Raw genomic sequence first — 17,958 nt, 5'->3', positions numbered from 1 at the left:
ATGTTCAGTAAAACTCCCCTGTGAAGCCATCCAGGCTTAGGCTTTCGTTTGCTAGGAGTTTCTTGATTACATCTTCAATTTCCTTAGTTGTTGTTTGTCTGTTCAGTTTTTCTCTCTTCCCAGTTCAGTTTTGGGAGACTGTGTGATTCTAGAAAATTTTCCATTTTGCCTAGGTTGTCCAGTTTGTTTGCCATCTAATTTTGTAAGTCAAGTTTCATCAGAGTACAGCCACACTCACTCATTTGCACGTTGTCTGTGATCTGTGACTACTTTTATGCAGCAAAAGCAGCATGCAGTAATTGCCACAGCAACCAGATGGTCTGCAAAGCCTGAAAGTGTTACTGTTTGGACTTTTACAGAAATAGTTTTCCAAACCCTGGTCCAGACCAACACTGTCCATTAGAAAAATAATGTAAGTCACATATGTGAGCTAATGAGATTTTCTAGTAGCCACATTTTAAGAAGTGAAAAGAAACAAGATCAAGTTTAATAATATTTTATTTAACCTATGTCCAAAATATTATTTCAACATACCATTGATATAAAAATTGAGATATTTTATGTTCTTTTTTTCATGCTAAGTCTTCAAAATCCCGTGTCTGTTTTATACTGCCAGCACAGCTCAGTTCAGACCAGACCCATTTCAGATGCTGAACAGCCTCATATGGCTAGTGGTTACTATAGGACAACGCAGGTCATCACGCAGACCCTCCAAAGAGAGTGGCGAGCCCCAGATCCTGGTGCAGAGGTCAGCCTTGACAGGACCCGCAGGCTGTAGGGGAACCGTTTTTCTATAACTGACACTCCAGTCCTGCCTCAGAGATTCTGGCTCCTTCCCTCAGAAGATGGCCCAGTATAAAAAAGATAAAGTTATGTTTCCAGTTGCAAAATGTGGCAACCTCTGTGGGTGTGTGCTGAGCCTGTGCTTTCGGAATTAGGCATCCTCAAAGCACCCTGCATGGTTCAGCTCTTCTAATTCTGGGTCCCTTCTTTGGTGGTTAAAATCATCCACAAGACATGTCAGCATGACAAAGAAAAGGTGACCCACCAGAGCTAGAGGGCTGTCATGGTAAAAGTGAGGCCGAAAAAAATATGTTCAGCTGAATTCAGACCTTAGTGAAATTGAAAGACATTCGAGTTTTGTTTCGTAGTCTCCTGAACCTCTCTCTGCCTTAGAGCACATCGTCAGTCATGGAAACATCTGTGAGTTTCATCTCGTCCCTGGTATTTCTTCAGTTTATTTCTTTCCTGCTTATAGGAAAAGGAGTCACACTGAATAGCATTTAAATATGTATATTTTTATTTTATTTTATAGGTGCATGTGGTTTCCTTGGTCCTGTTTCAGAACTTAGCCAACTCTTTCCCCCAGAACACTTAAACTCTTTTCTCTACCAGGGACTTTATTCAGGGTATAGTCCTAATTTTTAAATTCTTTTATTTTGTAAGTTGGCATAATGCTCTCCATCCATGGCTTATGCCATCCTTTTCTCCCATGAATGGACATGGCTTCGTGGACATTTATCCACTCAGCATGTATTTACCAAGCACTAGGCAGTGTGCACTGGAGATGCAGTAGTGAAAAGGATGCAGTCATAGCCAATCAGGTGGGAGATGCAGACTCCTGGAAGCACAATTCTGGTGCAAGGCAAGATGCAGGATGACTTGCGTGTGGATGGCCAAAGAAGGGTCACCTGAGGGAGGTTGGGGAGGGGGAGAGGGAATGATGGGAGAAAGGGAATGCGTATTGTCCTCAGGCTCAGTGCAGAAGGATCTCATGGTTTGCTTTTGTTTCTGCAGGCCAAAGCCCAGAAAGTCCTACAGAAGCTGAGTGATGTACAAGAAATATTTCACAAAAGGCAAATGAGTCTGATGAAACTGGCAGCCAGACAGACTCGCCCTGTGCAACCTGTGGCCCCACATCCTGAGTCCTCCCCAAAATGGGTGTCACCAAAAAGCAGCCAGCCCTCTACCTTGGGTAGGTTATTTGGGAAAGGAAGCTTTGTGGCTTTGTTCTCATGATGGTGGAGATTGTGGTTGTTTAATATGAGTACTGGTTGCTGTTTGGACAGATATTATTTAAAACAAGCTACAGATATAAAATAGTACAGGTGTTGAGGACTTACAAAGTTTGATAAAACTTAGTGCCTGGATGCAAGGAGAAACTCACAGTCTAGCAGAGGAATAATATAACTGCATAAATAACATCCACATAAAAGAGACTCCATTAAGGACATTTAAAAGTCCCACCAGATTTCATTAGCAATGAAGTGATAAAGTTAGTTCTTTGAAAATATTTAAAAAATAGATAAATCCTTATACCCACATGGTCTTTTTTTTTCTTATTCTTCTTTTTAACCCTCGCCTGAGGATATTTTTTCATTTATCTTCAGATAGAACAGGAGGGAGAGAGGGAGGAAGAGAGAGAAATATCAATGTGAGAGAGAGACACATCGAGTGGCTGCCACCCACACGACCTCAACAGGGGCTGGGGACAAATCGCAACCGAGGTACATGCCCTTAGTGGGAACCAAACCCAGGACTCTCTGGTCTGCAGGAAAACTCTCTAACCACTGAGCAAAACCGGCCAGGGCAAAAAGAAGTTCTATTTTTAATAATTTGAGGTAACTTCATACTTTTTTTTCATAGTGGCTGCACCAGACTGCATTCCCACCAAGAGTGCATGAGGGTTCCTTTTTCTCCACATCCTCCCAGCACTGTTTGTTGATTTATTGATAGTAGCCATTCTGGTAGGTGTGAGGTAACATCTCATTGTGGTTTTCACTTGCATCTCTGTGATGATTAGTGACGTTGAGCATTTTTTTCATATGTCTATTAGCCATGTATGTCCTCTTCAGAGAAGTGTCTATTCAGGTTCTTTGCCCATTTTTTAATTGAGTTGTTTTGTCTTTCTGGTGTTGAGTTGTACAAGTTCTTTATATATTTTGGAAATTAACAGCTTATGGGATGTATTACTGGTGAATATGTTCTCCTATATAGTGAGTTGTCTTTTCATTTTGTTGGTTTCTTTGGGTGTGGAAAAGCTTTTTAATTTGATATAGTCCTATTTATTCATCTTTTTCTTTTGTTTCCCTTGCCCAAGGAGATATGTCAGCAAAAATATTGCTATGAGAGATGTCTGAGATGTTTATGTTTTCTTCTAAGACTTTTGTGATTCTTCTAAGACTTTTGTGATTCCTCAGCTTACTTTTTTTTTTTTTTTAATCTTCAGATAAAGCAGAAGGGAAAGAGGGAGAGAGAAACATCGATGTGAAAGAGACACATCGAGTGGTTGCCACCCACATGACCCCAACAGGGGACAGGGACAAACTGTGCCCTTATCAGGAACCGAACCTAGGACTCTCTGATCCACGGGCTGACATCTAACTGCTGAGCCAAATCGGCCAGGGCCCTCGGCTTACTTTTAAGTTTGTTATCCATTCTGAGTTTATTCTTCCATGTGGTCTTGATTACTATAGTTTATTGCTAAGCCTTGGGATCAGGTAGTGTAAGTCTTCCAACTTCATTCTTTCTCTTGTTTTGGCTGTTTTAGGTCCTTTTCATTTCCATATAAATTTTAGAATCCCCTTTTGATTTCTGCTAAGACTATAATTGAGATTGCACTGGGGAGAACTGTTATACCAATATTGAGTCTTCTGATTATAAATATTATAGCTCTCCATTTATTTAGGTCCTCTTTAATTTATCTTGGCATTATAGCAGTTTTTAGTGTACATACAGGTCTTAGGAATTTCATGTTTTCTTTTAACCCTATAGTAAATAGAATTACCATATATAACTCTCAATAGGAATATATTTCTAAAGGGAAATACAATCATGTCACCTGAATAGGGACAATTTTACCTCTCCTGTTTCACTCTCTATGTCTTTTTTTCCCATGTGTTACTCTAATGGCTGGGAACTCCAGTACAATGTTGAATAGAATAGTAAAAGCAAACGTCTCTGTCTTTTTCTAGTGTTAGGAGAAAGAGTTGTTTCACTTTGAAGTATGAGGTTAGTAAGTTTTTTCAGATGCCTTTTATCAGGTGAGGATGTTTCCTTCTGTTCTTAGTTTAATTAGAGTTTTCATCATGAATGATTGTTGAATGTTTCAGATGCTTTTTTTGGTGCTGTATGTTGAGATGATCATATAGTTTTCTCCCTTTTTGTTAATATGATGGATTACAGTGATTTATTTTCAAATGTTAAAGCAGTCATACATTCTTGAGAGAAAGCACTCTTGGACATGATGTATATGCTATTTGTTGCTTCATGTATTTTGAAACTCTGTTTTCAAAAAGATGCATATTTATAGTTGTTTTATCTGCCAGATAGACTGGCCCTTTTATAGTTATAAAATCTCTCATTCCCTCCTTATCTTTAGTAAAACTCTTTGTATTGAAGTCTATTTTTGTCTGATATTAATACAGCCATCACAGTTTTCTTATGCTTAGTGTTTGCATGAGACACTTTTTCCTTTTTATTTTTATTTTTATTTATATATATATATATATTTCTTCAGAGGGAAGGGGTGGGAAGAGAGAAACCAAAGAACTTATATGCATATATGCATAACCGATAGATATAGACAAGAGTGTGGGGAAAGCAGGAGCGGGATGGGACTGCGGAGGAGGGGTCAAGGGGGAAAAAAGAGGGACATCTGTAATACATTCAACAATAAAGATAAGTGCCCTGGCCGGTTTGGCTCAGCGGTTAGAGCGTCGGCCTGCGGTCCAGAGAGACCCGGGTTCGGTTCCCGCTAAGGGCATGTACCTCGGTTGCAGTTTGTCCCCGGCCCTGGTTGGTCATGCGGGTGGCAGCTACTCGATGTGTCCCTTCACGTCGATGTTTCTCTCTCTCTCTCCCTTCCTCTCTCTCCCTCTCACTCTATCTGTACAAAAAAATGGAAAAATAGCCTCAGGTGAGGATAAAAAAAAAAAAAAAAAGATAAGTGGAAAAAAATAAAGTGTATTTCATAGTTGTGTCTTTCCTTTTAACACATTCTGTTAACCGCTGCCTTCTAATTGGGGTGTTTAGTCCATTTATATACAATGTAACTAAGAACACAGTTGGATTTAGAGCTACTGTTTTGTTATTTGTGGTCTACTTGTCTCATATGTTTTATTTATTTCTCTGTTCCTCTTTTCCTGCCCACTTTTGGGTTAGCAAATTTCTTTTAGTCTTCCTTTTTAATTCCACTATTGACTTTTTAGTATACATACCTCTTTGCATTGCCTTTTCCCAGATGTTTCTTTTAGGGATTATCACATGCATCCCTAATTTATCTCAAATCTACTTTGAGTTAATATTGTAGCAGAATATAGGAAGTTTGCAACTATATAGTTCCACATGCCCTCCTCCACCCATCCTCTGTGCTATTCTTATCATAAATCCTGCATCTACCTAGGTTAAATCCCCCAAAAATGTGTTATAAATTTTTGCCTTAAACAATCATATATCTTCTAAAGAAATTAAGAGAAATATATATAGGTTTTGTTTACCATCTTATTCACTATTTTCTGAATTAGTACCTTGTGTCATTTCCCTTCAGGCTGAAAAACTTCCTTTAGCATTTATTGTTGTGCAGCTCTGTTTGCAACAAATACTTTCACTTGTTATTTATCTGAAAACTATGGGGTATTTCGAAAATGTTCCATTTAGTACAACTTGCAGTCCCCTGCCTCTTATATATTCCAGTTTTTAGAAGTAAACTTTGATAACAGTTTAGTGCATTTCTTTCCTGAATTTTTCCATGTGCATGCGCACGCACACACAACACATGCACAGTCAGACACACTTACGGGCACGTACTACAGATACACACAAACACTGACACACATGGAGACATCCTTCTCGGGTGGCTGGAAACAGGACTTGGCTCTCCTGATCTCTCATGTAGGGCCCTTTGACAAAACTAAATTATGTTTACTTCCATGACTTTGCCTCTCACTGTTTTAAGGGATATATATTTGTTACAGATAAATAAAACAGGAATGATGAATTGCTTCTTAGTTTTTCAAACACATGATTTCATAATAGGCAATGGCCCTCCTAGGGTAAACAGATGTTCGTCGTGTCTGAACAGGTACCGCTGACCTTAGTCAAGCCACATGCTCATTCTGCAGAACACTCTTGGACCTTTGTTTTGGAGTGTAAACACTGAGTAAGGACTCAGGCACGTCACTAACGGGATTTTAAACACATCGTCTAATTCCTTAGTAACTGAGTCTGTGCCAAGACAAACCACTGTATTTCATAGTGTAAGGAACATGGGCAGGGAGCTTAGAGATGGGAGCTGAAATGTCAGCTCTGACTCTTGTTAGCTAGGTGTCTTTATTGTTCTGAGAGAGAGAGGAATGGACAGGGAGAGACAGAAACATCGATGAGGGAGAACATTGATTGGTCACCTCCAGCATGCCTCCCAACTGGGGATTTGGCCCACGGCGTGGGAATCGAACCATCAACCTCTCGGTGCATGGGTTGATCCTCAACCACTGAGCCACACAGGCTGGGCTTGGGAACAACATTTAACCTTTCTGAAGTTAAATAAGGAATGTGAAAAAAAATCTTTTGAATGCCATGTGGCTACATAATAGCTAAAATGTACCGAGTGCTTACCATGATCATAACACTTTGTACATATTAACTCATTAAAGCCTTACGCAACCCAATCCTATAAGCTTTCTCATTATTCCCCACTTTCCAGATGAAGAAGCTAAGGCACAGAGACTTCTCTGTAGTGTGTGTCTCCTACATGAAAGAGTAAGACTTGAACGATGGCAGCATTTCTCGCACATCCCTGCCTTTAATTGTGTCACTATACTTAATAGTGTTAAGGGCAGGTACCTCTCAGTCATGGGTGTTGCCAGTTACAGTGAATGCATTTCAAGCATTCAGTTATTATACCTGGAATCACTCAGCTTATAGAGATCTTGCAGAAAGTGAGGAGCCCAGAGGACTGTCCATTGTTGTAGCTTTAATGGTCATATAACCTGGGGCAGCAAACATGTACTCCACTACAGATTTCAACATAACCTCCATGAAAACCCCATAGCAAGCCCAAACTGTTTCCCGTGGGCTCACAGAATGAAGATTGCCAGGGGCTTCTGGAAGTTAGATGGTCAACCTCCACCAAGGCCACCTCAGATAAAAATCAGGGTGATATATCTGTAGCATTAGATAGATGGCATTTGGCCATGGGGCCTAGAAATGCTCAAAATCCTGTCTCCGATGAATCACGTATATCCTGTGAGTCTCCCAAGGGAACTGTATATACAATGTGGTGACGCTGACAAATAAGAATGCAAAGTACCACTTACTCATTCGCCTTGTAAGTCCCAGTCTTACTGCCAATGGCCATGAAGCCTGAAAGAGGTTATCTCCCAGATGTCTGTGTGAAGGGGAGCAGGGAAACAGTGTGACAGAGAAGAATGCAAGAGAAAGAAAGCCCGATTCCCTCCCGACTCAGCCACCTGATTCTTCCCACAGTCATATTATCCACTAATAAATGTGATTCCATCAGTTCTGGACTCCAACTGCCTGATCATCAGATTAGCAGCAACTCCTGGTAAGGCCTACGTGGACATCCCTCTATATAATCATAGATTGAGTGAGTGAGTGAGTGTGTGTGGAGAGAGAGCGCACGTGCCCTTCTCAAAGCAGATTATAAGGAAATATACCAAGAGATTGTGTTTAAGTAGTAAGATTTTAGTATTACAGTATTAAATTTTTCTATACAGTTGTCCCTCGTTTATTGCGGTTAATCCGTGCCAGACTCTAGTGGTTGCACCTGGCATTGAAGATCCCTGGGGTGCTCGAATACATAGGCCTACAGTCCATACGTACAGTAATTTTAATTGTAATTGTAATACTGGGGTGTATAATTGGCTCAGACAACTGAGTGCGTGCTGTATCATTGTCACTGCCTCGATCAACTTTTTAATGAATATATTTGAAGAACCGTGACACAGGGAAGCCGTGGAAGTCAACGCGCGAAGTGGCGGGGACGCCTGTAATAAGCACAAACTAATTACCTGTAGGATGGAGAAATATATTCAATAGTATGTGATACCTAGACTTGAATCTGGTCTTCTCATCCAAAGATAACATCAAATACAGTACAGAGGATAAATGCTCAAGCAGTGATGCATGAAAGGATCTGTGAAGTTTGAAAGCCGAGGAAGACTTCATAAAGAAAATGATACTTTAGCTGGGCCTTAAGAATAGGAATGATGGGCCCTGGCTGGTTTGGCTCAGCGGTTAGAGCATCGGCCCACGGACCAATGAGTCACGGGTTTGATTCCAGTGAAGGTCACAAACCTTGTTTGTGATTCGTCCCCGGCCCTGGTAAGGGTCGTGTGGATGGCAGCAACTCGATGTGTCCCTTTTATGTCCATGTTTCTCTCTCTCTCTTCCTCTCTCTCCCTCCCACTCTATCTGAACAAAAGTGGAAAAAAGTCCTCGGGTGAGGATTAAAAAAAAAAAAAGTAAAAAAAATAGGAATGGAGGTCCAGCCGGTGTGGCTCAGTGGTTGAGCATCAACCCACGCACCAAGAGGTCACCAGTTTGATTCCTGGTCAGGACACATGCCCAGGTTGTGGGCCTGATCCCCAGTGGGGGGCATGCAGGAGGTGGCCAATCAATGTTCTTTCTCATCGATGTTTCTATCTCTCTCTCCCTTTTACTTCCTCTCTCTCTAAAATCAATAAAGGGAAAAAAATTGTTTTTAATAGGAATGGTGGGCCCTGGCCAGTTTGGCTCAGCGCTTAGAGCATCGGCCTGCAGACCAGGGAGTCTGGGGTTCAATTCCAGCCAAGGGCATGTACCTCGGTTGTGGTTCATCCCTGGCCCTAGTTGGGGTCATGCAGGTGGCAACCAATCAATGTGCCCCTCTCACATCAATGTTTCTCTCCCTCTCTCTCTCTCTCTCCCTCCCTCCCTCCTTACCTCCCATTCTATCTGAAGATAAATAGAAAAATATCCTTGGGTGAAGATTTAAAAAAAAAAAAAAAAGAAATGATGGAAGCTATCATTTTTACCATATTACCTCATTACTGATTTGTTGTGATTGAATGTATCATCTGGTGTTGAGTGTGACTTTTGCCTCTTTAGCTCAAATGTCAAGTGCATGGGGTCAAGGAACCTATTTCACTTTTGCATCTCTCCTTCACCGCCAAAATCACCTACCATCGAAATCCATTGCAGTGTCTCAGTTTAGCTTTGTTAATCAACTGCCTCAACACAGTCCAGCTGCTTGTTCTAGGCAGTCTAAGTGCTGAGTTATTTATAAGCCAAATTGGCAAATTAATGTCAGGTTTTCTTTGTCCTTTTAGCTCCTCTTCAGAAAACACCCGAGGAACCTTATGCAGAGACATATTTGAACTCCTTGGTAAAGGAAGATGACAAGACTAAATTTGAAGGCAAGGTATGATCACCTTTCTTTTACTGATAGAAGTTTCTGACAAGAGAGACTGCTGCTGCTGCTATAATTACCAATAAATCAAGTTCCCCCGTTTTATACCTATCATCAGTTCCAGAAAATATGCCCAAAAAAGAATGTAGCATGGACTAGTACTCCCAAGAGCTGAGGTTTATAGGATTTCTTCCTTTCTTTTCTTCTTAATTGCAACTAGATATGGAAAACTGGCCATCCATATAATAGTTGGTAGATATTGTTTTACTGAAGAAAGTCATTTTATTCATTCCTATCATCTGATTTCATATTGGTAGAACAGCCCTGGCCAAGTGGCTCAGTTGTTTGGAACATTGTCCCATACACCAAAAGTTTGCGGGTTCAATTCCCAGTCAGGACACATACCTGAGTTGCAGATTTGATCCCTGGTCTGGGCGTGTGCAGGAGGCAGCTAATTGATATTTCTCTGTCACACCGATGTTTTTCTCTCTCTCTTCCTATCTCTAAAATAAATAAAAACATGTCCCTGGGTGAGGGTTTTTTAAAAAGTGGTAGAACAGTGTATAAGTATATAGTTTATGTATAAAAAGCACCTGAAAAAATTACATAGAGCTACAGACACACACACACACACACACACACACACACGAGTGCATTTGTAATTGGTGAACTCTAAGTAAACTTTATGGATTGTGCCAATGTCATTTTCTTGGTTTTAATGTTATACTCTATTTGTGGGGATGCAAGTTTGGTACAATATCTGCAAATCGATGAACATGATACACCATATAAACAAAATGAAGAATAAAAACCATGTGATCATATCAATAGATGAGAACTTGTCAGGCTCATCCTGTTTACATCTGGTCTGCAAAATACATTTTAACATTTAGCAAGAATAGCATTTAGTGAGAATAGCCCAGACCTGGAGACTCTTGTCTTGTCTAAGACATAGGTTATTAAGAGGGAGAAGAGGAGGCTGACGGACATGTTCTGTGGCCACTGTCCAAGACAGATGAGCAAGATGGAGAGAACATGCATCAGACTCTGGGTGACAATTCTGACATCTTTTTGGTTTTCAGCCTAGCACCAAAAGATGAAATGAAACTGTAGCCAGTCTAGGAGCACAAATCATAACATTGTGATAAATGCCCCTCCTTGTCCTCAAGACTTCAATGCTCACAGAAAAAAAAAAATCAATAAACCAAAACCATTCGTGATCGCTACTAGAGGCATTGATATTCACTAACTGCAACAAAATCACGATATGACATCATCATCAGAGAACTCATATTCAAACAAGGTGCTCCATCCTCCCAGCAGGGTGATCCCTGTTCCAGTTTGCAGGAACTTGACAAACTAAACGTGACAAAGTTGCTGAGACTCTCGGCCGGTCTGGCAGCCACCCCATGCTCTGGGCTCACTGACGTGGTCTGGGAAACCCAGCGGTGGAAAGGCGGGGATTGGCTGTGGTTGCTGGCAGCGGCGCTGTTACTTCCTGCCCTTCCTGTCGCCAGCTGGAAGCTGAAAGCATGACTCACAAGGGCTGCTTGCCCCAGCTGCTCACATCACAGCCTCTTCGGGGCTGAAAAGAGGCCAGAGGCTGATGAGAATTTCTTTTGCCTGAATGAACCCTCAGAATAAAGGAAGTGCTACTGGCTGTGAGCGCCAACAGTGTTCCTGGGCACCTATGAACATGATTTAAAATAGCAGAGGCCTTTTCAGACTCCTGCTCCCTCATAAAAATTTACAAAAACAAAAAAAGCCTAGGCTAGAAGGGTGAAGGAATGGTTGCTGACACTGACTTAGGGCCAGACATTGTGCTGGGTGCTATAGGGACCCAATTTCACTGCAAGTCCTCAGCATCTTATGAGCAAGATGATGTGTGTCCCTTGTTTTATCCCTGATGCTGTTGAGACCCTGAGAAGTTAAGGGTCATACAACTGGTAAATGGTAGAACTAGGATTTGAAACTAGCCATTTATGTAATAGCAGTTTACTTATCTATCTAACTTAACCTAGTTACCTGATTAATTAATCTACCTAACTAGCAGTTTTCTTAATCTCTCAGACTCTAAATTTCCTCTTCTGCAAAATGGGATTTAAAAAGTAACCTCAGCCCTGGCCGGTTTGGCTCTGCGGTTGGAGCATCGGCCCACGGACTGGAGAGTCCCGGGTTCAGTTTCCACTAAGGGCACGTACCTCGGTTGCAGTTTGTCCCTGGCCCTAGTTGGGGTCGTGTGGGTGGCAACCACTCGAGGTGTCTCTCTCATGTTGATGTTTCTCTCTCTCTCTTCCTCCCTCTCTCCTTCCCGCTCTGTCTGAAGATGAATGCAAAGGTGTCCTCAGGTGAGGATAAAAAAAAAAAGTAACCTCACAGTCCAGTTGGTGTGGCTCAGTGGTTGAGCATTGACCCAAGCACCAAGAGGTCACCAGTTCGATTTCCGGTCAGGACACATGCCCAGATTGTGTGCCCCATCCCCAGTGAGGGGCATGCAGGAGGCAGCCAGTCAATGTTCTCTCTCATCAATGTTTCTATCTCTCTCTCTCTAAACTCAATAAAGGAAAAAACAATTTTGTTAAAGTAACCTCACAGGTGGTCTATTAAATGAGAAGAATGTGGAAAGCACCTTGCATGATGCCTAACATTGAGCAGGTTCTTAGTGATTTTAGTTTCCCATTTAGTCTAAAGGTTTATAGATAAAGTGTTCTGTGTAAAAGATGGAAAGGGGCGAAAGGAAGGTCAGGCCTTAAACTGAAGGAAGGTCTTAAATGTAATAGCTTTTCCTAACCTCAGATATGTACCCTTTTGCCCAATGATAACAGATTAGGGCCAAATTCAATTCCTTGCTTTCTCATTCCTCTGAATCCCACAAGCTTTCATTTACCTTTCTAATCTCAGCAAGCGAACTGTATGAATTATAAGGACATTTCAGTGTTCACCTTCTATGATGTTTGTAGTCTAGTCATTCTTAGAGCTAATAAGAAATTCAAAGAATCCACCAAATTCTTGAGGCAGCCCCCAACCAAGCCCTTTGAAGAATTTCTAGAATCAAGATTCTCTGTCTCTTTTTTTTTTTGGTACGTGCACCTAGCGAGAACTGAACCTGGGACTCTGGTCCGCAGGCCGATGCTCCAACCGCTGAGCCAAACCAGCCAGCCCAACCTTGAAGATTCTCAAGGTTTCCTATGCACTGCACCCTGGAGACACTTATTAATAATGCAGATTCTCAGGCCCCATTCTCAGTGATTCTGACTCAGGAGTAGGGTCTAGAATCTGAATTTTTAACTTGCACATTTGGTGGCAAGAATGCAGGTGGTACAAGGACCACCTTTTGTCACATTGGCTAGAGGCTATATTCATCGACCGTGAGGACTGGGGATCGAGGGGAGTTCATTAAGATAGATATGGAGCTTGTGGGCTAAGATAGAATCCAGAACTTAGAGGCATGAAGGTGTTATTATATTAATTTATGAGAATGTGTTTTTACTGAAGGAGCTAAAAAGAAAAAATAATACTAAGACCACTGTTGGCTTTGCTCTTTGACCAATAAAAATTGACATGACAAATATTTGATAGGTCCAATTTGGGTACCGTATTCAGCTCAACTTAAAATATAACAGAGCAATGCTCTGGATCATGTGGAAACAATTCTAACACGGGGCCTAAACTCGAGAAGCGTACAAGTTTCATGGGGCAAACAACGTATTCCCAATAGTTACAATATAAAGCTAAATGACATACCTCCAGAAAAAAGGAATATGTTAAAGGACAGTTTATAACAAGTATATTTGGAATGTTTTTAGGAGGTGACATTTGAACTTAACTTCAAAGAATAAATAGAACTTTGAAAAGTAGATAAGATGAAGAAGGACACTCCAGGAAGGGGACGGATATAAAGTCTCAGACCTCTGAAGGGGCATAGGCTATTCTGGGAATGGTTTGAGAAAGCTAGGAAGATAGACCAGAGTCAGGCTGCTGAAGGCTTTGGGGACAGTTGTTGCCAAGGAGGGCACCTTTGTATTGGGAAGATAGCGCTGATAAGACAATGAAGAGTGGATTGGAAGATAGGCAGACTGAGCAGCTGCCCACAGTTGTCACAGTCCAGGTGAGTGTTGAGAACTTACTAATGGCAGTGTCAAAAGGGAGATTGACAGGGCTCATATCCATTAATCCAGATGTTGAATATACTAGACTGTCAGAGAAAGTTTGATGAATGAATAAGTCGATCGAGGCAGAGAAGAAAAGGGGAAAGATTTAATAGGGAAGGAAAGGAAGATATTGAAGATAACTTTGAGGTTTTCATCTTGGATTCCTCATCGGATGATTGGTTGGCCAAAATGGAGTTCCTGGAAGGAACAGTAGAAAGTGAGGTCTCATGGAGGCTGAGTCCAGCATTTGTAGGGTGTTATAGATTTATAACAGCAACCAACACCTTCTCTTTCTGTTAGTTGGGCTAACTCTGCCCCAGAGGCTGTACCCCTCCCCACAGTGGTGAGAGTCAAAACCCTTGGCTTTGAGGTTATGTGGAAATCATTTGTGAATTAGGCTAGGCATCAAAGATTAGTCTAATAAAGCATTTTTCAAACTTGTGGTTTTATTATGTGTTAAGATGTACAGACATATACAAATTGAGTTACATTGACATTTATGCATTGAGGTTAAAAATCACATGAAATCAAGCAGCCTAAGAAAATTCACGATGTATGGGGAACTTTTTTTTAATGTCCTGATACACTTATTTCCTTCACATTTCTTGGTTTAGAAATGAGAGAAAGATGTCTTGTGATGTGTTCCTCATTTTCTGATAATTTATTGAGAACTATAGACTTGCAAATCATTGTTAAAACAATGTTGCAATGTTTGCAGCTTTTTAAGAAGTTATTTCCCCCATAAGCAAAATATTATAAATGGTGTTTAGAATATTTGTCCTGTCTATAAAAACCAATTTAACCAGTAAAAACATTGAACTAATTACTAACAATGCTAGTTGGGAAATGTAAGATTATAGATAAAAGAGACCCAGGGAAATTTTTGAAATAGACCAAGTTTGCACGTGGGTCGCATTCCCCTATTTTTCCCTAATCATTTCCCATTTCCACAAAGTGTCAGGACCACTCAGGCTGTCTGTCTCCTTAAGCCTTCCCTTCTCCAAAGGGCTTCAGTCTACAAAATGTCCTAAAGCCTTCCTCTGCCTCCCCCTCCCTTTTGAAAGGCCCCACCCAGTGCAGTTTATCTGGACTAGAGATAGGAAAAAATCTGAATGAGCTGGTTCACAGCAGTGCGGGGGCTGAGTGAATGACAGCCCCTTAACCTTCCAAATATGCACTGTACTTGCCATTTTATTATTACCATTAATTTTTAATCCTCACCCCAGGATACTTTTCCATTGATGTTTAGATAAAGTGGAAAGGAGGGAGGGAGAGAGAGAGAGAGAAACATTGATGTGAGAGAGACACATCGACTGTTTGCCTCCCACACAACCCCAACTGGGATCAAACCCGCAACCCACATATATACCCTGACCAGGAATTGAACCCGAGACCCTTCAGTCCACAGGCCAGTGCTCTAACCGCTAAGCCAAACTGGCCAGGGCTGTACTTGTCATTTTAAAAAGGGGCTGCCCTGTTGTCCAAAGGAATCTTCAGGCAATAGCTTCTTCAGGCAGTATCAGTGAAGAGCAGGAGATGAGATGCACCGGAAGGGCCAGTGAGGTTGAGCAGACCAGCCTGCTAGGAATCCGCTCTCAGGGCAGATTCTCTAAGTGGTTCTTGTTTTTCAAAAGTTCATCCTGTTCTCCACATCAGAACCCACTAAATCGAGAGATAGAGATAGAGATAGAGATAGAGATAGAGATAGAGATAGAGATAGAGATAGAGATAGAGATAGAGATAGAGATAGAGAGAGAGATAGAGATAGAGAGGGAGAGAGAGAGAGAGAGATATTTTCCCAGCAGCCCCAGCAATGGAGAGGGGGGGGAAGCAGAGCCAGCCAGTCCGAAGCTGTTGGTTTTCGCTCTGGACTGTGTCTCTGAGACCACTGGGGCTGAGGCCAGAGAGGTTGCCTTTCCTTTCTTCCCCACTGTCCTCGCCTGCATCCCACCATTCTATAACCTCTCGGTGATTCTTGTCACACCACTGTATTTATTTTCTCGGGCTCTCATAATTTACAATGCCAGAAAATGCTTAACCTTAAACACTTCTTGGAGTGATCACTCTTTCTTACGTTAAATGGTTCAACCCCTTATCTGCCTTACCTTTTCTCGAATAAAGTCTAATAACTTCTCCTTTTAAGAAGTGTGATAATATAATTTAAAAAAATAATTTCACCTTAAATTACCAGACACTATCACTTGAAAAGAATTGGAACTGAAATTGCTTTCCAAGCATCTCTCAAATCACAAAATGAAATAATTTAACTTCAAGGAAAATTAATTTGATTCAGTTCAAATGTTGCTCTCTCTCCTTTGGGGAAGAAAAAAATGTTTAATAAGCAGTTGAAAATTACAATTTAGCTATTAGCTATTTAAAAGTTGATTAATACTTTTTAAAAGATCATATTCTTCATAGAAATTAATTATTTTTTTCACAAAATTTCTTCTAGCTAGGCACTTAGCCTGTTTGCTCAATTTTGAAACAACTTTCTTCAAAATACAGGGGAAACTAGACAATTAGATTATGTTTGTTGAGAAGACATGGGCTGTCTGATGCAGGGTGCTCCTGGCAAACCTGAACGTGGGTTGGTGTTGCTTGGAACTGGGAGGGCGGCCGGGGTGACGAGGGTACAGGCAGTGATGTTGAGCCCAGCTTGCCTGCCTGCACTGCTCCCTTTTTTCCTCAGAATAACATGAACATACACGGGGAGGGGCTTTTCCACCTGATCGGCCTCCCAGTAGGATAGTTTATGGATTGGTTCCCTTGTAAAGCACCAGTTGGCTGAGAAAATCCCCCCTTTGGATTTGTTCCTGCTAAGGACAACTCCAAGTCAGGGTGATTTGATATCCAAATCAAAACAGGATATGATTTCACAAGGAACTTGTTGCTCTGCTTTAAAGAGCATCATTTTATAATTCAAAGAGGTTCATAAGGAATCTCTAACCGAGAAATATAGCAGCCGTTGGTGGATGGGTCTGTGGTCAATTTTCTTGGTCCATTGTAAGAATAGAAGGACAAATACTTGAAAAAAACAAGTGTTTATTTGAATATGCTATTGTCCTCCTAGAATTTGTGGGACGCTTAATTTACATTATTCCCAAAAGTACTCTGGCTACAATTTAGCTTTTATCTCAAAATTGGAAGCAATAGCACCTCTATTGGTGTTTTATAAACAGAGGGATGGTTCATAGCCAAGTCACATATCTCCCTCATTTAACACAGAAAAACATGGATGCCGAGGGAGATCAGTGACTTGGATAACATCTCTCAGCCAGTGAGAAACACAGGGTCTATATTATACTTGAGCAGGTATGAGTCATCCAGCAATTACTAAAGGTCATCAGACTGGATGCTTTACATGCATTATACCTATCTTAATCCCCACAAAGCAGATATTAAAGAGCCAACTATAAATGTCATTTATTGAGTCTTTTCTTTATGGTAAGCAATTTAATACATTATCTCTCCTCACCACAACCACCCTTTGATATAGATGTAATCAGCCTTATTTTATAGATAGAGAACTAGGGTACAGAGAAGTGGCCAAGGCCACTTTTAAATATAAGGAAGACTGGGATTCCCTCCCAGGTCTGCCTCTCACACCTAGTTTGTGTTCTTTCACTCTAAGAGGTTTCCAAATTGCAGGTCACAGTGGTGACAGTGGACTCAGTTTCGTGGGTTCACCAGCCTTTAAAAATGAATGGCCCTAGTTGGGTAGCTCAGTTGATTAGAGTGTCATCCCCATACCCAAGGTTGTGGGTTCAATCTCCAATCAGGGCACAGGCAAGAATCAACTAATGACTACATAAGTAAGTGGAACAACAAATTGATGTTTATCTCCCTCTCTCTTTTCCTCTTTCTAAAACCAATAAATAAAATAAAAAATTAATTAAATGAAAGCAGTGGCATAGTATAATAAAAAATAGAGTGTATCATATCAGTGCTATGTGTGTAAAAGAACACATGAGTGGAGCCATATTAAAACAGAGCCACTTCAGAGGAGCTGCCCTGCACGTCCGTATCTTCCAAACGGAATCACTGCCAACATTCCAAGATGTCAGTAAGAGAATATCTTGTTTGTAGGGACTGATGAAATTGAATGTTGCCAATGACAAAGTTGCTAATCAATCAATAAAGTACAAATGTAGCCTTTTGCCTGATGACCAAATTCAAGCCAATCTGAAGCACAACCTAACCTTACCTCATCGAACACCAACTAATTCTTCTTTAATACAACTTACATCATTTTCCTCCCCTTTCCCAGGAAAAACCTGAGCCCCTCTCCTGCAGGGGGTAAGCGACACTGTTTGGGCTTCTTCCTGAATCTGTACTTCCTGAGTTATAGTTCTTTTGATTCTCAAATAAACATGTTTTGTTCAATTTCTGCCTCCTAGA

General features: G+C 41.1%; 1 protein-coding gene across 1 annotated transcript in view; it reads left to right on the top strand.

The window, feature by feature from the left end:
- Window positions 1-17,958, top strand: part of MCF2L2 (MCF.2 cell line derived transforming sequence-like 2) — a 248,930-nt gene that overhangs the window by 112,320 nt on the left and 118,652 nt on the right. Inside the window, exons 13-14 of the mRNA XM_036243245.1 lie at window positions 1,798-1,975; window positions 9,330-9,421. Coding sequence (XP_036099138.1) covers window positions 1,798-1,975; window positions 9,330-9,421 — 270 coding nt within the window. The remainder of the gene's footprint in view (window positions 1-1,797; window positions 1,976-9,329; window positions 9,422-17,958) is intronic.

Source organism: Molossus molossus, unplaced genomic scaffold, assembly GCF_014108415.1.
Source record: "Molossus molossus isolate mMolMol1 unplaced genomic scaffold, mMolMol1.p scaffold_m16_p_5, whole genome shotgun sequence".
NCBI lineage: Eukaryota > Metazoa > Chordata > Mammalia > Chiroptera > Molossidae > Molossus > Molossus molossus.
Note: the sequence above shows the minus strand (reverse complement) of the source record. Positions and strands in the feature narration are given on the sequence as shown.